Consider the following 25,195-nt stretch of genomic DNA (forward strand, 5'->3'; position numbering starts at 1 on the left):
CAGTTTGCAAAGCATTTTTTATGATCTTTTGTGAGAAGTGAAGCGTCTCTACGCTTTTTTTTAAAATACTGCATAAAAAATAATTAGGGATGTGTCCGTAAAATTTTAAAAGAATAGAGTGATAAAAATAAAAATAAAAATTTATTTAGATAACTAATTTATTTAGAAATCTAAGATAAGTTTTTATATTTAACTAAATTTATATTTTGATAAATACCCAATATAAAATTCTAAAATTTCAAAATTTTGAATTAAATATTTTATTAATAAACCAATACATTGTTCTCAAGATTTTTCTGCTAATTATTTTGAATATAAATGTTGCTGACATTGATACTGAAAACAAGCTACTTAGAAGTCATAACAGTTACAAGCAAAATAGTTTAAGAGACAAATGAGTTGGCAAGAAAAACTCAACAAACGAATTTTGACTAGGTTGCACACTTGACTTGAGAAATGTCAGCTAAGCAGGCCAAGATTCCTTCTCTCCTGATGAATTATAGCCCAGAAGATTTGCTAGTCTTGCAAAAATGTGGTCCCCATTAATCTGTGACTCGGTGCAACTCATGGTGACCATCCTAAAGGAGAAGAAAACCATTGCCAGTGTGGTGTTTTAAAGGACAGGAATCTCTAGATTATTGTCGACTTCTCCCTTGAAGGAGATGTTTCAACTGCTTGCTTTGATATTCAAGCCTTTAAAAACATATACAGGTTTCATTTTAATGGCCAAAGACACTATGAAAATAGCTACCTTTTAAATACACATTATGAGACTTATTGTCGGGTGCATCAATGTGTCATTTTTTGCAAGAGCATGGATCCTCTATAATGCACAGATTACATTGCAGAGTACTGACCATGCTCGATAGCTGCCATCAGAAGGATGACTATCATACAAGACCGTTTATGCATCATACACGGCATTGTTGATAGCCATCTATCTTTTGATTGCGGCCATCAAACACGGTATCCATGTACCATGGGAGATCCATGGTCTTTTCAATAGGTTTGCTGCTGGTGGATGCGAGCATGGAGTGGTGCTCCAAAGGCTTGCTCGAGGACATGCCAAACTTCATGCGCATGTGTGAGACCAAAAATGCAGGGAAGAACAGAATTGGAAAGAGATGCAGTAATCCAAGTCAAGTCTTTCAAAGCCCAATCCTCTGTAGTCAGGACTGGGTTTGTCCTGATTAATAATGGAATACATCTTCATTAATTCCTTTACAAGAAAATTTCTAAAAAGTAATCAAAAACATCTCATGAAGTTTTTAATCATACAAAGAATATTACTAGGATAGTCAAAAGCCATCCTTGTAGCACTAACAATTAGGAATTTGAAAGGCCCCATGCATGGTACCTGCACACATGCGAAACTTGATAACGAGAACAGACAAAGCATAGTGGTTACCACCTCGCCAGCACTTAGCAGGCTTTAGCTTTCTAGGAGTTGTGCTCAATGGACCAATACGAACTCGGATCGCTTCATTAAGGATCGCATGGATATTGCATGGCTTTGGTGCGTTGCAGCAGTAATAGGTTTATTGATTGAGGCTAAATGCTTTGGTGCCAACTACTTGCCATTTCTCTTTATAGAGGAACCATGGTCTTCAAATATTGTCAAGGTACAAGAATTGGATTGCACAATGTCCAAGCACAGTATCATCAAAATGGGATTGGTTTAGAACTGTAAAAATGCAAACTGCACTAATGGATTAAAAAGGTTTGACATCTGAATCCAAAGGCCCTGTATGGTGGACATAATTTGGATATACACCTAATTTTGCACATTGCAAGATCTTAAAGAGACTAGCAAATGAATTGTGCCTTTACCTGCATTCATGCTTAAAGCAAGCTTAGGTTCGGCATGATATCTTATATATCGTTAAAATTTAGTTTTGAAAAATCTCAAATACTTTCATTGGATCAAAATATAAAGGAAAATGTTTCGAGGGGCCTGTTATGCACACAGAAAATTTTTATCGAACCAATAACTGCTAGTTTGGCAATTTAAGAATTTAACAAACTCTGTATAGCAACAAATTGCACCAATCCTCTCTTGCCACGCCACAGAATAACTATTTGTGCAGAACAAATCCCATAACATTACTCGAATATAATTTTATGTAATATTTGGCATGAATCTTAGATGTAAAAATTGCCACCCGCATGAAGCACGAGTGTGATATAGGGTCGAGTCAGGTCCACTAAGGCCAACAACATCGGCAACCTAGACCAATACGTAAATCAACTTGGTATTTCGTTGTATCTTTTCAACCCAAACCTACCTATAGTCCAACTCATGTGACCTGATACAACCTGGCTAAGTTAACCTACTCTACAGGACTCAACCTGAACCTTTCTAGCCCAATTCAATTTTTTTTTTTTAAGAAGTATTCTGAGGATGAACCACACAACTAATAATAGACTTTTTATGCTTCTCAATTGACCCAAATGGCTTCAATGCTCCTCCACACCACCCAAAAATAAATAAATAAATAAATAATGAGCCAAGTCAAGTCAAAGCGGAATCTTCTTAAAACTCTACTGCGTAGCAAGCACAAATTAAGAAATCTCATCCAGAATTTCCAAACCCAAAGCAGATTAGGTGAGATCCACTTGGTTTTGCCACCCTAGACGATGCTAGTTGTCAAACTCTGACACGGATAGTAGATGCTGGACAAGATCTAACCAATCAAAGGACTTCTTCGGAGCCCTGTCGCTGGTACGGGCTCTGGAAATTATCTTTGCACTTCACGATTCCAAGGGTCAACACCAGCACATGATCTCCGAGTTGACTCCAGTGTTAGCTGCAGCTCATGGTTTGCAGTAGGTGGACTTGAAAGGACTTACGAAAACAAAAAAGAAAAAAAAGAAAGAAGCCTTTGCCTGATTCTCCTTACCCACCAAAGAGAGGAGGAAAAAGAAAAAAACAATCTCAGCCATTACTCTGATGTTTTTTCACCTAAATATATTAATTATAGATATTGATGATACTTGTGAGGATCCGTGTGGACATGTATTTAGTCCCATATTGGTTATTCACTAAATAGATCTTGGGTACTTATATAGGATCAAGAAATCCAAATAATACCTTCCAACTAGCCATTTTGAATGAGGTCTTGGGTTGTTACAAATGGTATCAGAGCAGATCCGGCCCATAATCTATGTGGACTAGGGGACACTGCAGCACGGATCCATTGGGGCTAACCATAAGTCAATCGTGGTGTTTGTGATTAGATTTGAATGGATTTGAACCCTTAGCCTTACGAGGACGTCAGGCTTGAACAGGAAGAGTATATGAGGACCCGTGCGGACGTGTGTTTAGTCCCACATCGATTATTCGCTGGGTAGATATTGGGTATTTATACAGGATCAAGGAATCCAAATAATACCTTCCGATGTTACAATACTAATACTAAAAATAAGCAATTTTTAAGTTATAATGTCTATAGATAGTGATAGTTTTTAAGACATAAATGGGTTGGTAAGAACTATTGTAAAGTTTGAGAAAAAATTGATTGGACTGCAAGCTTAAGGTAAGAAATTTCATTTAACTAGACTAGGGTTCTTTGCAACCTGGCGAATTATAGCGTGAGGACATGAGCGACCCTAGTCTTGTAAAAAAAAAAACTAGCCACAATTAATGTGTGATTGGATGAGACTCATGGTAATGATTCTAAAAGAGTACAAAACTACTTGTCAATGTAGTGGTGGGACAAACCAAAATCTCTAAATGATTCTTGATTCTTCCTTTGAGGGAGATGTTACAACTTCTTCCTCTGATATTCAAGACTTTAAGTCGCATGGAAATTTGTTTGGACAATCTAAGACGCGAAGACAATTGCACCCTTAAATTCAAACAACTTCAAAAGAACACGCAACTAGCTTAGGCATTGAAGGAGTTAACAAAACTATTTACATGCGCAAATGCACACTTACGGGTGAAATTGAAATTAATCATATCAAAATTTGAAATAGCTCTATAGAGAGAGAGAGAGAGGATTTGGAAAGAGATGACATCAGCGAGAGATAGATGAAGAGAAATTGTTAAGCAATTATTTTCTCGATAGAATTTTATTTCCAAAACTACTCGTATTTATATATATAATAAAAATGGTTTTATAAGAACTAATTAATATATTATTCAGACATATTCGATTGGGCCAAAAATATCTCCGATAGTCATATAAATTACGTAATAAAATTTAGATTTCTTGTTCTATTTTTAGTCTTTTTTTTGCATAAACTACATAAATATCTCCCATTCGTTTATTTTTTTTTTATTTTTATTCTCCTTACCGTCTTTTTTGCACCCAATGGGTTTAGATAAGCATGTGCTCGACCATTTGTAATATGATAACAACCCACGCACCACAAGAAGATAATATGCAATACCATGGGATTTGCAACGTGTCAAATTTTGAGTGCTTCAACACACGATTGTGAATTGTGATTACTTGTTCTCGACTTGACGTCACTTTGTTTTCTTTTTTTTTGGTTAATGGAGTGGCGTTACACCTGCCTATTATTTTTTTAGCCACTATCCATTTGTCATGAAAAGGACAAGCAGTATATCAAAACTTGGTTAACAAAAGCGTGCCAGGTAAGATGATCACCGAAAGCATTGTGGGTGGTGAGTTATGATAAAAATTATTATAGAATCTTAGTTTATATATAGATGCTAATTCGTCGCACAGTAATATTTCCTTCCCTATCAAACAACTTAAAAGATCACAAACCGAGCACCCTCGAGACGGCAATTTACTTCACCCTACTGAGTATCCAACCTGACCAATCTTAATAGGACAGATTTTATCCAACCTACAGTGGATTCAAAGTAAATAGAGAGAATAATGACATTCATCCCGAAATCGATCCAAATATATATAACTCTTCACAAGTCCGTTAATTAAGAAAAAAATAATTTATATGTAAAAAAATTGATTTTTATAATTTTACCTGATTCGATTCATTCAATCTTCTATCTTGAGATAAGTACAGAGCAAGTACAAGCAACGGCCTATCCAAGGATCGCTATGTCATTACCAGAGCTTGCACTGGTTATTTGATAGTACGGTTTGGTATGCTTCTATGTCGTTCCATATTAAGCCTATACTTGCATAGAGAGGATGGGGAGAGGGAGAAGAGAAGAGAAAAAAAGAGAAGGAAGGAGAGGAGAGGAGGGAGGAGGCCAAGAGAGTGCGGCCCAGCACGTCGAAGAGGATGGGGGAAAGAGAGAGTGGAAGAAAAAAAAATAGAGAGAAGAGAGAGAAAGAGAGGGTGGCCGATGGCTGATGAAGAGTTGTAGAAAAGTGGAGGGGGCTCCACTCTCCAATTCTCCTATTTCGTTGGAAACAGAGTCCTTATTAGCATAAGGAAAAAAAAAAAAACCTTTCCTTTCCAAAATAAAAAATTATATAAAGTTGGAAAAAAAATAAAGATTATCGATTTCATTTAAATTACTTAAAATAAAAAAAAGTTTTTTTTTAGAATTTTTGTTCGAACGTTGCAGAAAAACGCCCTGCTGTGGGCCGTCCTTTTTTTTTCTTATTGATTTTTTAATTTGAAGATGGGAACCGTTAGTAAGGCTCGGCGTGTTCTAAATCAGGTGGTTTGGGCTTACCCAACCTGCCTTTCTCATGCTGCCGGCTTTCTGTACTCGTGCGGAAAGGTGATGTCGTGGATGCCATCCGAAGTCTAATCCATCGAATCGGACATGTCTGTCAGTGTATCCGACATGTCAGCTTTCGTGACGGAGACATCACGTCCATCTGATCGGTTTTGTTCTTACCTGGGGTTGGTGGGCCCGCGGGACATGTTACCATTTCTTCGTTTTGGCGGCCCTTTTGCCGGCGTCGGACCGGGAACTTTAGAGAAATGGGTGCTGACATCTTGACTTCTTGAGGAGCCCTAGTGTGGAGCAGTATCTAACGACGGACCCACCATTCCTCTAACGTTGGTAGGTAAAGAGATGGCTTCTGTGAAAACTTTCCTCAACTTTGCAAGGCGTGCCCTGGGCTACCATGGCCCGATTCCTGCCGTCTTTCATTGGATTGGTGTCTAATCCTTGGCATAAAATAATAGTTATTATAATGTTATAACAGCTGTTATAATGATATCTAATGGCCGGTCGCATGCAATGTGGATTTAAGTAATAATTATTAAGTCACCAGTAATTTGACTTTTCACCACTTTCATTTGACTATAGATTTTCTCCATTCAAAGTTTTCATATCAATTTGGAAAAAAAATCATGACATATGATAAAATAAAGTTATCATATTATCATAATCATAACGAGAGCTATTAATGTTCCTAAACTAAGAAATCACATTTTTATTTCTATTAAATTGGTAAATAAAGATTTTGGATATTAGCCAAGCAGCGTACTTTTTTCTTTTTGCCGTACATATTTATGGAGAAACGCATGGTTCGGCAAACTAGACAGCATCCTTCTGCACGGATCATTCTAGTGGAAGAATTTGGATGAATATTTCTTCTCCCTCAATGCAGTATTATGATATTTTATTTTTCAATTATAGTGAATATATTTATACTAGATTTGTGTGAGCTATCTAGGTTATTACAAAAAAAAGAATTTGGATGAGAGTTTATTAATTAGGCATATCTTAATTATATTCAATGACTTGTCATCAACCGTTTTAGTAAATGAGATAAGCCTGTAAGTATGTCCTACTCTGTTAATTTGCAAAACCACAACCTGGTCTATATGTGTAAGAAATGAGCATGTTTGTGAGTAGTAATCTATCCCCATTTCATATCAGGATATAACTCATTCAGCAATGCTTGAAGTAGATTATAGGTACCACACGCTCTGTCCGTAGAGGCTTGGTCTGTTAGCTTACAAAATTGTATCATGTTGGAATATAGACACTAGAGGACTAATGGGACAACTTTGAGCATTGTCCTTTTCTAGGTAAGGAGCTTTGAATATTGCTCTAGACGAAATAGCTGAGCTCTACCAACAGTATTGGGAAAAGCACTAATAGGCCTCAGTCTACAAATCAACAGTCACATAAAATGACATCCAAATTAGAGTTGAATCACTTCTCTCTATGAGATAGGCCAAGTGTTTTGGTAGTATTAGGGATATCTACCATCACAAAAAAATATGAAGAAAGTTGGACTAGTGGAGGTTTGGCAGAAGGCAGAAAGGAGTGGAGAAAAGAGGATGTCTTGATGAAAAGGAGAAGATATTTACTAGTCACTCTCATGGATCATATCTTCATGGAAGGAGAAAATATGTGGAATTTTGAGAAATTGGATTGGGAAAGTTTACCATGGAATATACCATAATGATACCCATCAAATTTGAAACTAAATGGTATAAAAAAAACAATCACAAGCAGTATGTGGGCCCATTTGCGAGATCATTACTTACTAGTTAAAGCATTGATGATGTAAGTTGGGTGCTTGGGTTTTGATAGCCTAAACTAAAAACAAATAAGAAGCAGCTCATGGAGCTCTTGTTGATAAGAGAGAGCAATTCTTGATTCTCATATGAGTTTTGAGGATTTAATGGATCAACAAGATCGAAAAGATAAATATTCAATCAATAATAATATTTCTTGATCATAATTGTATTCAATGTCTATTTTTTGAGAAATTTTCAACGTATTCTTAGATCAATTTTTTTTGTCCTCTTAAACCTATCTTAAAATACTCTTGCACAAAAGAAACACGTACGGGCTAATACCTTTCTAATATTTTTCTGCATGGCAAAGAAGGTGTCGTTAATTGACACATGATGATGTTTATTCTTAAGAGCACGAGCATTTTTCATGATATTTATATTTATTATATCGATATAAGTAAACCATTTCTAGTTGCATTTATTTTATCTCCATTAACTTACTAAACACTTGCTATTTTCATTAGATGTTCTTTCTTTTAATTATATACACACTATATCGCCTATTTTTCTCATAGAGAAACCGAAAAAAGGGGAGTGTTTTCTTAGGTTTGTATTACAAATAGATTTGGCATAAAAATCATCTAGATGCCTATGACCACAAGCTCTTGCCTTTGGCATTGTAAGTATAAAGGAGGAAAAATACCTTTAATATGTATGGAACTAGAATTATTTTATATCCACTTTTTTTTTGAGAAATCATGGAAGAATCTTATCAAAAAAATAAAAAACTACTTTTATTCTTGAGTGAACCTTGAAAATGAAGCTTGTTGACTCCACACGCATGCTCACCAAAACTTTTGACCAGATCTTTTAGAGTAGGAGGAATCCACCAAGAAGGCCAACCTAGCCAAAGCATTCTTTGGGTGGAAAACCTCTTGTCCCCCCTAATGCCACGGACACCCAAAGGCCTATGGATAAAAAACACTAAATAACTAAAGATAAACAGCCAATCTAAGCAATGCTTTGAGTGCCCCAAGGAATACCTTAAAAAAGACTTGACCCAAAGCATCTCGATTTGTGTTCAAAGCCCAAAAGCCATTCCTTAGCTTAACCTCATTAGCTATTTAATTAGAGATAATATCATTATAATAATAACTAATAAACCTTAGAACTTAAAAAAAATAAATGAAATGGAGCAACGAGGGCGAAGGGGGCCCTTCGATGAGGACAGAGAGGGAAAGAGATGGAAAGTTGAAACTCGAAAGCGTGCTTGCCGGCCATTGTATCTCCCTTCTGTTTTGTTCTCTCTTCTCTCTCTGTGTTTCTGAGCTCTTCTCTCCTATTTTGGGACAATTTTTTTTTTGGATTTTTTGCTTTTGGATCGATGGTGAGGTTCGGATGAGGCCAAAAGGAGGGCAGTTCCAGACGAGTTGGCGGAAAATCTAGAAAAGAATAAAGGGGGAAAACGAGGTGGATTCGGCGCACGAGCGAGACCGAGAAGGGGAGAAGAGGAAAAAAAGGTGGCTTTTTAACAGGGAAAAAAAATCCGGAAAGTTCGCTCTTTTTTGGATCTATATCGGAAAAGGTGGGCTGGAGTGGTTGTTTCTGCGGTTTCCGAACCTGGGGGGTTATCTTTCGCGGAGAATCTTGGGTGGATTCGAAGGAAGCCAGCTGGGTTCATCCGTGTTGGTCCAGGGGGTGATTGGTTGTGGGAAAATGGTGGGTTCCTGGGGCGAAAGGGAGAGATTTTGATGCTGAGAACTGGAAAAGTTCCTTCCTTTGTGACCATTTCTCGATTCATAGTGGGTGGAGTAGATTTGGGAGGTGATAAGTTTGTGGTGACAATGGAGAAGTTTGTGAAGTTTGTGGGTTTGAAGTCTAACTTCCTCGAACCAACTCGTGACTTCTCTAGGGTTTGGTTTGCCTGCTAGAAGAATATCAACAACCTGGGCGGGCTGGATGCTGGGCGGAAGACGCTTTCAGCGTTAGGCGTGAGAATTTTGAATTCGAGGGCTGGAGCAGGTGACGGCGGTGGACTTCTGGCTTTCCTACTTGCCTAAAGAAACTACTGTGCTTGTGAGTTATCTTGGAACGGGCTTGCCTCATTTGTTGCTAAATTATTGCAGCCTTCAGCATTGGAATATTCGAGGCTTTGTATCCATGGAGGTATGAATGCTCTGAGTTCCTCAAAGTTTCTGAAATTTCCTTTTCTTTTTGATTCCTAAATCATGGTTCTTGTTCCTCTTCTCCCCTTCTTATGTTAAGCAAACCTTGTTGTTCTCTTTTCCTTTGTTGTATAATTATTGAACTCAATTCAGGAAATGAGTATGCTCAAGAATCACTGTAGTGCAGAAGGTGACAGGGAATGATGGATCCTTTCTTTGATGATTGAAATTAGGCATCCGAGGCTTCTACTATATGAAAATTTCAGTAGAACATGAGTTCAATTAGATCTTGATATCAATACTTCTGATCATTAAAATGCCAGAGTTTTCAAAATCTGAAACGGACTTTTCTTTTGCGGTTCTTGATTTTGTGTTGCTGGTAGTCTTTCTATCATTATGTAGTTCCCAAGGGCTAAACATGGAAGGCCAGTACCTCTTGGAACTTAAGAGTCAAATGACGGATGACCTCCACTACCTTGATAGTTGGAACCCCAAAGATCAAACGCCTTGTGGATGGAAGGGTGTGACTTGCACATTTGGCTATGATCCTGTGGTTTACTCTCTTGATCTAAACTCCATGAATCTGTCTGGAGCCATCTCTCCGAGCATTGGTGGCTTAGTGCACCTAACATATCTTGACCTTTCCTTCAATGGGTTCTCAGGAAGAATCCCTGCAGAAATAGGAAATTGCTCAAAGTTGAAGACTCTAATCCTGAACAACAATAACTTTGAAGGCGAAATCCCTCCAGAATTGGGAAATCTCTTGCCCTTGATTCACTGCAATCTATGTAATAACAAGCTTTCTGGTTCCCTTCCTGAGGAGATCGGAAATCTCTCCTCGCTCGCAGAACTGGTGTTGTATACCAATAACTTAACAGGTCCATTGCCTCATTCCATCGGCAAACTCAAGAACCTGACCATCTTTCGAGCAGGGCAGAATATGATCTCTGGAAGCTTACCTGTCGAGATAAGTGAATGCCAGAACTTGCAGGTGCTTGGACTTGCTCAAAACCAGCTAGGTGATGAGATCCCTAAAGAACTCGGGAAGCTGAGGCGCTTGACTGAACTGATTCTTTGGGCCAATCAACTGTCTGGAGTTATCCCCCAGGAGCTTGGAAACTGTTCAAGCCTTCAGACCCTTGCGCTATACCAGAATAATCTAGTGGGCCATATACCTGTGGAGATTGGGAACCTGAAGAATTTAGAGAAGTTATATCTGTACAGGAATGGATTGAATGGGACGATCCCAAAGGAGATTGGGAATCTTACTCTGGCAACAGAAATAGACTTCTCGGAGAATATGTTGACTGGAGAAATACCAGCAGAGTTAAGCAACATAAAGGGCTTGCACCTGCTCTACCTCTTCCAGAACCAGCTGAAAGGTTTTATCCCGACTGAGCTGTGTGGACTCAAGAATTTGACTAAGCTTGATCTTTCAATCAACTACCTCACTGGCCCCATCCCTAATAGTTTGCAGTATCTGACTGAGCTGATCCAGTTACAACTCTTTGATAACATGCTGTCTGGTAGCATTCCTCGGAGGCTTGGGGTGTATAGTCCACTTTGGGTGGTTGATTTTTCAGACAACCACCTCACTGGGCAAATACCAAGACATCTTTGCAGGCATTCTAATCTTATTTTGTTGAACCTATGGTCGAACAAGCTGACAGGAAACATCCCAACTGGTATCACAAATTGCAAATCCTTGGTGCAGCTTCGTTTAGGCGGGAACAACCTCACAGGCAGCTTCCCCTCTGAACTGTGCAATCTGGTAAACCTAAGTACCATTGAGCTAGGTCAGAACAAGTTTAGTGGTCCCATTCCTCCAGAGATAGGGAACTGTAAAGCTTTGCAAAGGCTTAACATTCCCTGCAACTTTTTTGCTTCTGAGTTGCCAGGAGAGATCGCTAATCTATCACGGCTGGTTGTCTTTAACATTTCATCTAACAGATTTGGAGGAAGAATACCTATATTGATTTTCAACTGTACAAAGCTCCAGAGACTTGATATCAGCCAGAATCGCTTTGTGGGCACATTACCAAATGAAGTTGGAAACCTCCTGCAGTTGGAATTGCTGATTCTTTCTGATAATAGGCTATCTGGAAATATACCCTTGATTTTAGGACAGCTTTCTCGTTTGACAGAGTTGCAGATGGGTGGTAATCAGTTTAGTGGTAGAATCCCAGAGGAATTAGGTGGACTTTCAAGCTTGCAAATTGCAATGAATCTCAGCTATAACAATCTTTCTGGGTCTATGCCACAAGAACTTGGAAATCTTGCTCTATTGGAATTTCTTTTACTCAATAATAATCACTTAACTGGTGAAATCCCATCCACATTTGCAAACTTATCCAGTTTACTTGGTCTTAATGTCTCGTACAACAATCTCACTGGTCCTCTTCCCCAGATTTCTTTGTTTCAAAACATGCCCTTGAGCAGCTTTGTAGGAAATAAAGGGCTTTGCGGTGGACCTCTTGGTGAATGTGTTGGATCTCCATCTTCGTCTACTCCATCATCATTGAGAACAAGAACCTCCTTGGGGAAGATCATTGCTATAATCGCTGCTGCTGTTGGAGGGATTTCACTTGTTCTTATTGCTGTGATTGTATATTTTATGAGAAGACCGCTTGAGACTGTCGCTCCTTTGCAGGACAAGCAGCTTTCTTCTGCAGCATCAAGCATGTACATTTCCCCAAAGGAGGGATTTACATTCCAAGATCTGGTTGCTGCCACAAATAATTTTGATGAGGGCTTCGTAATTGGAAGAGGTGCTTGTGGGACGGTATACAGAGCAGTCATGCTGTCTGGACTGACTGTTGCTGTAAAGAAGTTAGCATCAAATAGAGAGGGGAGCAATACAGACAACAGCTTTCATGCAGAGATTTTGACTCTTGGAAAGATAAGGCATCGAAACATTGTGAAGCTATATGGTTTCTGCAATCACCAGAGCTCCAATTTTCTTTTGTACGAGTACATGTCAAGAGGCAGCCTGGGTGAGCTGCTTCACAGGGGATCTTCTTCTAGCCTTGACTGGGATACACGTTATATGATTGCCCTTGGAGCTGCGGAGGGGCTTTCATATTTGCACCATGATTGTAAGCCCCGCATCATTCACCGAGATATCAAGTCTAACAATATTTTACTTGATGAAAATTTGAAGCACATGTTGGAGATTTTGGATTGGCAAAGCTAATTGATATGCCATACTCAAAATCAATGTCTGCAGTTGCTGGATCTTATGGGTACATAGCACCTGGTGAGTCCTCCTTTTGGCACTTCTCATGATATACCAGTCATTTTCTCTCCTGTTTCGCGCAGATATTTTCTCTCATGATATTTTCTCATGTCAATTTCTGAGTAAATAGCTGCTATACTGCCTGTAATGAAGTTTGCATTGGCCTTTTCTCCAATTTCTACTGAATATGCTACTATAGTGAAGGCAGCATATCTGTTGGCAGAACTGCTAATGCTAGATTGTCTAAACTGAAAGCAGGTCTTCTTAATGTTTGATGGGAGTTAGTGTCATGCAGAAGCCCTAGTTCATTGACTTGCATCATTTTCACTTCGTTTAAGATTATTGAGCTATATTTTGCGAAATTGCATCATTCATCATCAAATTATTTATTCAACATCCTTATGCCTTCCCATGCCAACTGACTTTGAGTTTCAGAGAGGCATTTATCGAACAACTTGCGCACTATGTTTTTCTCCTAAACCAGTTTCAAAAATGTCTTTCTTTTTATGGAGAAGAAATGCTTTTGTTATAGTACACTTTAGTACTTTGGTATGATATCCAGAAATCCTCAAATTACTACAATCCGAATTTCTTACTTTGGTAGGGATTTTATTTAAATTTGCCCTTTTATCCTCTGGAAGCATCTATAAAGATATTCCTTTTTTAATTTACTCTAATAAAATAGATATGTTGGCCTCATGATAAACCGATTATTCAAAGATTTGCACTTAAGTATTTGGACAGGAAACAATCATCAAAAAAGTTTTTTGCCTTCTTCACCATGTTGATGATCATACTTATTTCTGATATTGTTGATTAGTTCCAAGTGAATGTTCTGTTATCTTTTATTTTTCATTTTTAAAATCAACATCCAGCTGCACATGGATTTTTTATCTGTGCTTTCTGTTCTTCAAAATGGAATTTGTTAAATCTTGCTCAACATCAACAACCAGGACTAACTGCTGTAGTTTTTTTCATGCAATAGCATATGCTCATACTCTTCTACTCTATCGTGCTTCATCTTGCTTGCTGTTCAATAAACAGCATTCACTGTATTTTTTTGTTGTTGTTGCTGCTGCTGCTGTACTTATGTGTTCTTTGTAGATAGTATGACACGCGACATTTTTTGGAGTGTATTAAAATCTCATTGATAAATTAAATTTGCCTTATCATTATCACGTTTATCTATCCCTAACATAGTCAAAAAAAATTCTTTCAGAATATGCTTATACAATGAAGGTCACAGAAAAATGTGATATTTATAGTTATGGAGTTGTCCTTTTGGAGTTGCTGACTGGAAGAACACCTGTTCAGCCATTAGACCAAGGTGGTGACCTTGTTACATGGGTAAGAAATTACATTAAGAACAATTCTTTGACTCCTGGAATACTTGATGGTAAATTGAATCTAAAAGACAAGAATGCTGTCGATCACATGATCACAGTTCTGAAAATTGCTTTGTTGTGTACAAGAATGTCACCATTTGATAGACCACCAATGCGGCAAGTTGTACTGATGCTGATTGAGTCTAAAGAGAGAGCTGGGGGCTTTGCATCCTCACCAGTTTCTGATCTCTCACCAAAGGACAATCACTCATAATGTATTTGTATGCTGCATTGATTAAAGTATAAGTTTTTGCTTATTTTTCCTTGTAATACACGGTAAGTCTTTGATAATGTCCATTTTTTTATACAAATTGACATTTCATTAAATTTTAGCATCTTCTATGGAAATAAGTTTACTGAGCATTACAATCAGTATTATTTGAATAAAAGAATGCCTGCAGAAATGTTGACTCGGTATATTTTTTGTTAATTCAAATGATTTTATCTATGGGAATAAAACATAAATGTAACGAACAGTAATATTACCTGTGCCATCACATTTTGATCTGATAATATATTTGTGTTAGATGAAATGCAATTATCTTCTGTCTATTATCTGCTGATTTAAATTTTAGACAAATTAGGATCACTGAGCTTATTTTGATATGCCCAGTCCTTCTTTTGAGGGTTTTGAAAAATCAAAATATATAGAAGAAATGTTGACTCGGTATATTTTTTGTTAATTCAAATGATTTTATCTATGGGAATAAAACATAAATGTAATGAACTGTAATATTACCTATGCCATCACATTTTGATCTGATAATATATTTGTGTTAGATGAAATGCGATTATCCTCTGTTTATTACCTGCTGATTTAAATTTTAGACAAATTAGGATCACTGAGCTTTATTTTGATATGCCCGGTCCTTGTTTTGAGGGTTTTGAAAAATCAAAATATATTGAAATTATTTAATTATGTAGGCTCTACTCTTAGTTTTAAACAAATGAATTATTTAAACATTTATATTTTTTGTATATTTTATGAAGATCCATGCTCTCTTGTGTTTGCGTGCATGGGAAGGACTGGAGTACTTAAGCAGGACCAAAGACCTTATATAATAAACTTTATGGCTAGTCTTTTCAGGTGAGATCCATGGTCATTACTAAAATAGTATAGAGCCGACCAAGCCCACAGCCCATGTGGCTAAGGGACTGCAACAGGCCTTTTTAGGGCCGACCATAAGCCTGGTGTGTTGTTTGTAATTGGACTCTTTCCCACAATGAGGCCTTTTCGGAATGCCATGAATCGGACCTGCTTTCGTAAGGATACAAAGCTCAAATAGGGGAAGACTGTAAGAACCCGTGCCAGCGTGTGTTTAGTCCCTCATCAGGTGTGCATTGGGGAGGTCTTGTATGCTTAAGTAGGACCAAGAATCCGAAGTAAGAAATATATCAATTGCCATTTGGGATTTCTAATTGTAGTACTGGGAGTTTTTGACCTACTTGATTTTTGTTCGCAGCTCTTCTTGATGGCTTGGTACCCTAAGCGTTTGCAGCCTCGTCAATTACCTTTTTTTTTTTTTGGATCTGAAAGCTTCTTGCATGCTGCCATACTTTCTGTTACACTCGGTTTGAGATTTTAAGCTTCTTTCTTCTTACATATGAATCATTAAAATTTATTCTTTGGCCCTTTGGTCGCCCCAATATTTTTATTAAAACTCTTTGATTAGTGTTTTAAAGCGTATTTAGATCTGATCTTGTCTTCTCCAGCTGTGGAAGTTACTTGTTTAGAAAACCTAATGCTCATTTTCCCCTTTTCGAGCTGCCAAATTTTTCAATACTCGCCTTCTTTTTGGAATCTTTTACTTATCCAATTTTTTCTTTCATAGAGTCATTCTTTAGCTTTTATTACTATCAATTGTCAGTTGGGATTTGTAGTACTGGGAGTCTCTGACCTACTTGATTTTTGTTCATAGTTCTTCTTGATGGCTTGATACCCTTTCCATTTGTGTTTCTTCAGGGTACACTCCTCATCATATACGATCTGAGTACTCTGTTACTGTTTGTCAAACTTCATCAACCTGAAACTTTGTACAGTTTGATCTATTAACCGCTCTGACTTGGCACGTTAATCTATCACTTTAATTGCCTCATACTTTGATAGAGTTCTAGATATCCCATTTTCATCATGTTCCCTTGGTAAGCCTCCTCTCTACTCATTATTCAGTTGCTTCTTTCAGTTGTCTTCTAACCTCTTTTCTCATTGGCCCGTTGTCACCTTAGATTATGCTAAATGGGTGTAAGCATTGGTTGCAATCTTGTAAGTTAACTGTCAGTTTTAGAGAAAGTAAGGTTTGTGTCACTTGAGCTGTTAAAAAGATGGCACAGGGCCTGGTGCAGCCGATCAGAGCTCATATTGTGGTATCAGATGCAAATGCTGATGTATCTGAGGAATGATGAAACTTTCAATTTGGGATATGAAGAGCTATGCAATGAAACTCTGAAATGACAATTGTGAGGTCCCATGAATCTGGAGTTCTTTAGTTATTTTTTACAGGCCTCCCTGAGAAGGCTTTGGCACCGAAACAAACTAACCACAACGATGTGGTGGAATTGCGAGCAATAAAGCCGCTGTAATATTGTTTTCCAAATTAGTGAAAAGTTTTAAAATGCTCTCAATCTTTTTGGTGGTTGAATGATCTCTAAAGCGTCATTGAGAAATAAAATAAATGAAGAATTCACAGAATTTGTGGTTTATTCATAACTAATCACTGCTCGGTTACAAAATAATGATACCATACATTGTTGGTGATGATGGTGTTTTCACTCTTGTTTATTATCCTCGATTCATACTTGTTTCTACATAAATGTATATATATATATATATATAATTATATCAACTATCTTAATTTCTGCATTTTTGTTTAATTTTCTCCAATGTTTTAGATATCCAGATTCTTTCCAAAATTTTGGTGGTTTTTTTTTTTTTTGAATTTTGGTTGTCTGCCTCTAGCTGGAATTTTCCTGAGCGCTGAACTTATGACTGTACAAAAAGTGTAAGCACCAGACATCAAGACCTTGGATCAGAGGTAGAAAATCATCATGGATTTTTGAGACGTCTTGAAAGGATGTCTAACTTGAAACTAGCAACCTAGGTGGATTCAGATTTGTCTTTTTGGATTGAGGTGTATTAAGAAAACATCAGTGTTCTCTAAAGCCCCAAGTCCCCTTCCAATGTTCCTCCAGTCTCCCTTCTCTCCCAAACCCTGGAGTGATCTCTTCCCAGATCATATTCCTCACCCAGAGAGTGGACCAATGTGCTCATATCCCCATCCTCTCTTAACTTGGGACCAACCTTTTGTTTCCCATTTTAGCCAGTCCTCTCAGATATCTTCTTTGATCTTCCTTCAAATCAATCTACAAGAGGAAGGGGAGTAGAGAAAGAGGTAGCCCAATATCAATGGAGGGGCTGGAAATGTTTTGGCACTTTAAGTTATTCTTTTGATATTTATAGGGGTGTGCATTAGTCCAGCTATGTCAGTGTGAGGATTTATAAATCGACATTGAACCGATTTAAATCAGTTTTTTAAAACTGAAATCAAAACCGAACCAACTATCTACAAGAATCACTTGGAACCAATTTGAGAAATTTGGTTCGGTTTGTTGGGTTGACATTCAATGGGTTGGGTTAAATGGGCTGGACTAAGTCTAAACATAAAAATTCCATACCATATAGGATTGATGTTCGATGGACTAGGTTAAATAATTTGGTCTAAGTCTAAATATAAAAAAATTATATTATATATAAGAGAAATTTAAGAAAAATTTAAAAATTAATATACGCATATATGGGTCAGATCGGATTGGTTTGAATATATTTATAGGACTAATTAGTCAGAAGGCAATAGAAAAGGATTGTGGTTTCAGGATCTTCACCCTTATGCTAGAAACCTTTGATTGAATTCCTAATTCATAAGGTTGGAGGTAAACAGAATTGGGGGAGGGTTAGCCTCCATTGTTTTGCCGAAGTTGTCTATAGGCCTCTCGATGCTATAAGCAAAAAGGTAAAACTTAGAAGGAACTGGACCACTTATATTGGAAGAAGCTTTGGCTTGAACTCTTGGAATACAATGTCCCTGCAAGCTTCAATATCTATCAGCCACTTCACATTTGTTCAATAACTTTTCCGTTTTTTCCAGGCACATCTTTGTTGGTGTCGCTTGTATAATTATAGACAACCATTTCCCATGGCAATGGTTATCTCTGAAAAATGCAATATTTTTTTTGTTTATTGCTTTTTCCCTTTAAACGATAAAACTCGAAACCATCAATTCAATCGAAGTTAATGAGACCTATACCTATGACATATCTGTGGGACGGTTGATCACTGTGACATTAGCTAGACCGTAATTATATGTTTCCATCATTTCCACTCCTCACCAACTACTTCCTTTGCTGCCATTCCCATGAAGGAGCATGAACCTGTGGCTGGACAGGACTCTGGATCAAAGTATTTTTTGGAGTTTATTCTTGATATCCTGTATATGGAGCTATACCACATCATAGTCAAGATCTTACAACAAAATCAATGCTTAAAAAAAACAGCAAATTGTATTATTTCCTTATGTTTGCATCCATATGTTATCCAAGAAAAAAAGAAAGAGTTACTAGAGAAGGTGAAAAAAAAGGTGACCACACATAATAAATAATATGTACTTCATCATAACAATTTTAGTCTCGATGCCTTGTGTTACCGGTCTATGGAGGACATGGCAGCTTGCTAAAGCCTCGAGAAAGTTGAGACATTAAAGAGCCTATTTAGATATTTCTACAGAAATTAGGCCTATTGGCCTGCCCAGCCTGTATCTTTTAAGAGCGGTCGAAGTCCTAGTTTATATCTCAGCTTGTAGGCTTGTTGGTCTATAAAGATCCATAGAGATCTTTTTTTCCTTTCCATATGATTCGGGTTGAGAGGTTGTTTGGTTGATATTGGTTATGCTCGAACGGACACGGACTTCCTAGTTCACGAATCTAGCAAGAAATTCACTCCAGATTCTGTTGGATTATCCAAACAAGCTACACCAGTCGAGAGAATGGCATTGTCTTGAGTTGCATGTTTTATTATGGCAATTTAACAATTGGAAGCATCAATCCACAATTTCTCAAAAAAAAAAAAAAAATTATTCACTGAGATTACGAAGGACACGAGACTCCACCTGCTTCATTAAGTTTACGAAGGACAGAGAAGAAACATAGGATAGGAGGTAAGAGCATTGCAAGATAGTAGGGAGAAATTATTGCCTACACTACATGCATCAGCTTATACAACCAATTATGGCCGCTGGTTCCTATGATGGTGCATTGAGATGCATGCTTAATTAACAAAATCCACAGAAATTAGTGGCTGTTATTGGCTGCGTACATGGCTACATGGTCATGCAGTATAGGCAATAGTTTCTCAACAATAAGGGTGGTGGGACAAGGAAACCAGGAAACAAGAGGGAATAAGATTACAAGGTAACGCTGATCCGGAGGACAGCCAGAATTATGTTGTTCCTGTTCCTCAATGAAAGCAGAGCAGAACTTTGTGGTGCTACGGCTGTCCTTCAAGAAAATCCATTTATTATTACGTTGCAGCCAAATTGTCCAGCAAAATTGTTCATGGCTTCTAGTTATGGGTAACCTGGCAAAATGGAACCTATGATATATACTGGAATTACATATAATTTTGCAGCTTAAATTCATGTAGTTGGAAAGCAGTCATTTAAGAGACTCTGAAGAGTCTGACAGAAACAAAAATAAATGTTAAAGCTAAGACCAAGTGTTCAACATTGGGACACTACCATAAGCCTAAAGATCCCCATAAGTGTATGCACTTGTCCATGACTAACCTAATCAAACAACAGTTATATGAGTGGCCGAATATTCATATTCTCATCACACAAGCATGAAATTTATCTTGATCATCCACCAGATAATTCTCCAAAGAATTCCATCAAATTCAAGACAGATGGTGAAAATCAAAAGGTTCAATAAATGAAAAGCAGGCTTCGTAAGAGAGAGAGAGAGAGAAAGAGAGAGAGAGAGAGAGAGAAACTATTCTGTTACTTTAGGCTTTTTAGTCCTGGAAGATAGCAGCAAGAATGTTCCAACAAATTTTAAACACATTGAATTTGGTTACAAGTGGTTCCTGCCATTTTAGATCCCATTCCTGAAGGTTTCTTAAATTTACTTCACACCAAGTTCAGCCCAAGCTTGCAATTCCAATTGGGCATCATAAGTCATCTTTCACCGACATAGCCTAGCTTCGGCACCTGGTCATGGGTAAATGCATCCATCACTGCACATGCTTAACCAAGTTCACATTTTTATCCTTAAGGTTTCATTGGTTGTGGCCTTTTACTTTCTTGGACTTGCTCTTGCTTTCCTGCATCTTCTTTTTCTTCGCCTCTGGAGTAGTCCAAGTGTAATCAGATGGTATCACAAAAGGATCCTGGATATCTTCCACGCGGCTACTTGGTCCTGATGTTGTGGAGTAGGACTGACGGTAAAGGTGCCCTTATCCACTGAATCCAGGAGCTTGATGACTGTGCTGCAGGACTCTTGCTTTCAGGGCTTGAAGGAGGGGTTTCAAACTCTTCCAAGGGTTGGAGCTCTTCAAACTTTGTGAATGTAACCAGCACCCGGATAGTAGGTACAACTGGAATTGCAACCTGCAAATGTCTACAACTTCTCACACAAACAATACAAAAACAAGATGCAACCTAAGTACCATATGCGTATTCATAACAAATAATGTAGTTGGCATTGCTTAAGAGAGTTCAAAGAAGCTAACTTAATCCTCAAGAAACTTCAGCCTACTGATTGTGTTCTGTCCTCATTAGATGTTCTCGAAGGATTGCAAGAAGAATGTGATATATGTAGAAGCAGAACATTACAAAACCATATTTCTGTTACTTTCATGTCATTTTCTCCTGAATCATTTCAATGTTATCTCCAGATGTCCCAAAGTTCCATAACCTCGACCTCTGAAAAATAGGGTACAAGACACTTCTGTACAGTACAGATAAATAATTGCATAATAATATCAAAGGATACAATTGGGCAGCCTAAATACAAACCAAATCTGTTAATGATATATTTTGTTAACAGATTAAGTTTCACTATTCCAATACTGAAGAAATGAATTAAAAAATCTGACTCTTGACTTGAAGTGTTCGGTCATTGTAAATTAATATTATTTGGCACCCAAAATTTTTGAAACTTCAAGTCTCCCTAATTGTACATTAGAAACAGTTTGAAAATTTTGGAAACTGGGTCATATTGTGTCTAAGGGGTTGCCTGCATTTCTAGATGCCTGCAAATGCTACATTTGTATTTGCAAGAGTCTTTTTGGCTTGCTTGCCTCTGAAAACAACAACTGCAAAAATCCAATGTTTGGTTCTCTAACATGGAGAGGGTGTGATCACTATGCAATTGACGTGGTAAGTACTTCCCGCTGATAATATTGTACCATATTGTATTACTAATATTATACTACAAGATATAATATAATATAGCATAATATAATGTTATCTTATGATATAATATATGCATAATATATAATATAATATTAGAAAATACAATAAGATAATATAATAAATATAATATAATAATCATGCAATACAATACAATATACTATTATATAATGTAATATATAATACTATATTAAACTATATTATATTATTTTATATCATGACTATTATAAAATCAATTAATATGATTATCATGTTATTTTGTTTTAATAATTAATTAGTATTGATAACGTAATATATTACAATGATTATTATCAAATTATAGTAATAATTATTATGTTTGACTTCATATTATTAGTATATTATCTTATGATATTATAATTATGTAATATATTATATATGATTATGATATTAATTATTATTATCATATAAGAACTAATAATAATAAGAATCATGATAATATTATGATGTTTTTTATTATTATAAGCATAGTAATATTATTTTCATATGATTATTGGAGAGAGAGAGAGAGAGGAGGTAATAGTAGCCCATATGATTATCTAGATCCTGTATCTGAAGAGGTGGCCTTTGGCTGCATCTCTAGATGCAACAAAAGGGACTCAGAGTGCAACTCAGTTGCCTGCATCTGACCCAGTTGCAGCAACCAAACACCTGCATCTGTTCACCGCAACAGGATCCATGATTTGGAGGCTCACATGCAGGGAAAGCAAACAACCTCCAAGCATCTGAAAGTCTGAACACTGCAAAACTTATTAAAAGCTGGAGTACTCAGACAACACCAAGAATGAAACACCTACCTTGTTGAAAATGCAGAATGCACTTCATCTTTTAATTTCAATCAAAGGCATCATTTTTCGGTAACACAACCTTTTCAAATCCTTCCTCCCAAATCATAATAAATCAGATTACTTAGTTAATAATGAAGGGAACTAACAACCTTAGCAAAAGGATTATTGAAGGGCTCCTTGCTTGGATAATTATATGGGGTCTCATTGAGTTCACTGGTATGATGTCAGGAGTTCTTCAAACTCCAAAAATTGGGATTCATAACAGCACAGCATATAGTCGGACATCAGTGTGTGCATGTCCATGCATGTTGTAGATCTAAAATAATAGGCGTGTCTATGTACGCTTAAAAAACACAACAGCTGAAGCATTAACTAAATCGTTCGGCATGTGGAACATTTATCAAGATTAAGCAAAAAGTTGAAAGCCACTGCATCTTTTATCTGCATGACTAATCTATCAGAACATGAATCCATACAAACCCCATGTCAGAGATGTTTATCACTTCTGAGTCAAAAGTACACAAAAATGGATTCTCCTTAGCTTATCAAATTATAAAGATGAGTGCTTTTTTTAAGCTACAATCGATATGATTTTAGTTAACCTAATGGGCTACATATAGCAAAAGAACGGAAAAGGTGATAGTTTCATAGAAGAAATTGGTAACATATACTGTAGTAAGGGTTGAAATAGGTTGTAAGGGTTGGTTAGCCTCATATGCATATGGATTTGAGCTATACTTGATCTTACCAGCTAAGGTATCATAGTTAACCAATATCCAGCAATGGCTAATAACAGTGACCCAGAACTGACCCACCTACTCTGCTCACTATCTTCCCGCATAAACGACTTTATTACCTCGTAGTGCAGCTAAAAGAGCAAATTATACCATCAAATATGGACTAGCAATAAAATTAGTATGAAAGTTTAGTACTTTCAACATATTGCAAATGACCAAGTGGATCATGTGAGTGCTGATCCATATAAATTGCAGGCCATTAGTAATTGGCCCATAACTGTCTTGCAAAGGAATACATGCCTTGTCATATCAGCCTTAGGTGAATCAGGTTTCGTGGATTAGATCCAAGGATGCCATCCCTAGAAGATGAGGAGGCCAAAACTTTCTAAAAAACGGGAATTCCCATAGCTTTCTCGATCATGAATTTGTGCTGGAAAAAGAGCACAAAAGTGGTACATCATCAAGTTAAGCTACTTATCTCTTTCAGCAATTTATAAGCAACATGAAGGCGATGCACATTGTTTGGGAGTCAAGAACACTCCAACACCAATTAGATGATCTAAAATTGAAGCCACAACCAGAATTAACACAGGCTAAGGAATCTAAGCAGATTAACAAGTTCAATGACATCCTAGGACCATGATAGATGTCTATGAAAGCCTCCTCTTAAAGAGAAAGCAAGAGGAAAAGAGAGGGTGAAGAGAGAAGAAAGAGAAGAGAGAGTTCCAAAATAAGTAAGTTATTCAATTACTACTCCGAAAAAGCTCTTTTCAAAGATTGGAGCTTCATAGGTTGTCCGTTTACATCAATGCCTGATACACAATTCCAAGAGATGATTTAGTACTTGCCAATCTAATCTTTACTTCTCTAGCCCTACAAACACAGAAAAACTCTAGTTTCTTAATTACAAAAAAATCACAAGCAACTCCATTAAGTTCTAAATTTGAGAAAAAGCTGCATCTAAAGACCATCCTAAATCTTTTTTAAACTTCAATTACACCTTATAAGTACAATGCAGAAATTCAGGAATCAAGATTCCCTTACATGAAGTAGCATGCACAGAAATGTCATTTGGTCCTTAATCCATTTTGTCATGCGTTAATGGATGAAACCATTATATGGTGGTGCTATATTTGAGGCACTCAAATTTTTAGATGTTTACTTCATGGTAGCCATAGGATAATCTCGTGAGGATTTCTTGTTCACTTTGTCTGGATGGGATATAAAAATTAGAAGAAGAAGAAGAACGGAAGTGCACATGTGAGTTATATTTGATGCATGCTTCGAGTTTTTTTTTTATTTTCTTGCAACTCTTATTGTTCAATTTATTTCATTACAATTGCATAACATTTGAATCGTTGTTTTTTCCAAGTTCTAATGCTGTTTAAATTTTTTATTGATTGACCATTACTTGATGCATGTTCCTGTTGTATCTACTAAATATTCTTGAGAAAACACGAGGCAGCATTGTTTTTCAAATGTCCTAGATTTAGATAATGATTATTCCAACATTGCTTCATTGTTTGCCTACCCTCACTTAAAATCCAGGCTCCGCCACCGGACAATACAATATAAATATCACTGGAAAAGGAACAGGTCAAACATTAAGGAAAAAGAGATAAAGACTTTCCTTCATGAACCTTTGATGCAAAGCAAAACCAGCCACCCTCCTCAAAAGGAATGAGGGTGAGAGCCACAGGGATTAAGAACCTAGTGGTCTAGCGACCAAACATAACCATAGCCTACATTCTTTTTACCATGGAGAGGTTGAAGTTAAATTCAATCGAAATGTTTGCCTTGTGATATCACAGCAGGTATGCATAGATTCAGCTCTTCAGCATGCTTATTTTTGGGTTATCACTCCTGCATCAAATTTGCTAAATCCACAAGTTCTTGTTGAACCCGCCATTATGCCAACCTTATGACTACCTCAGAAGGCCAGTATTGAGTTTGACATAGCCCATGATGGTCCTGCTGATCCAAAGTCCAAATACAACTCTTCCAAGGCAAGGTTAATTCTCATAGTACCTATA

The 25,195-nt window shown here is 37.1% G+C and overlaps 1 protein-coding gene across 1 annotated transcript; it reads left to right on the plus strand.

Annotated features, from left to right (window-relative positions):
* The first annotated feature begins 8,683 nt into the window (after positions 1 to 8,683).
* LOC103717941 (probable leucine-rich repeat receptor-like protein kinase At5g63930) lies at positions 8,684 to 14,416 on the plus strand. Its single transcript, XM_008806527.4, is given in 4 exon segments — positions 8,684 to 9,540; positions 9,693 to 12,688; positions 12,691 to 12,795; positions 13,994 to 14,416. Coding segments are annotated over 3 exon segments (3,318 nt in total). The 5' UTR covers positions 8,684 to 9,540; positions 9,693 to 9,855; the 3' UTR covers positions 14,374 to 14,416.
* The last annotated feature ends 10,779 nt before the right edge of the window (positions 14,417 to 25,195 follow it).

The sequence above is a fragment of the Phoenix dactylifera genome, unplaced genomic scaffold, assembly GCF_009389715.1.
Source record: "Phoenix dactylifera cultivar Barhee BC4 unplaced genomic scaffold, palm_55x_up_171113_PBpolish2nd_filt_p 001202F, whole genome shotgun sequence".
Classification (NCBI taxonomy): domain Eukaryota; kingdom Viridiplantae; phylum Streptophyta; class Magnoliopsida; order Arecales; family Arecaceae; genus Phoenix; species Phoenix dactylifera.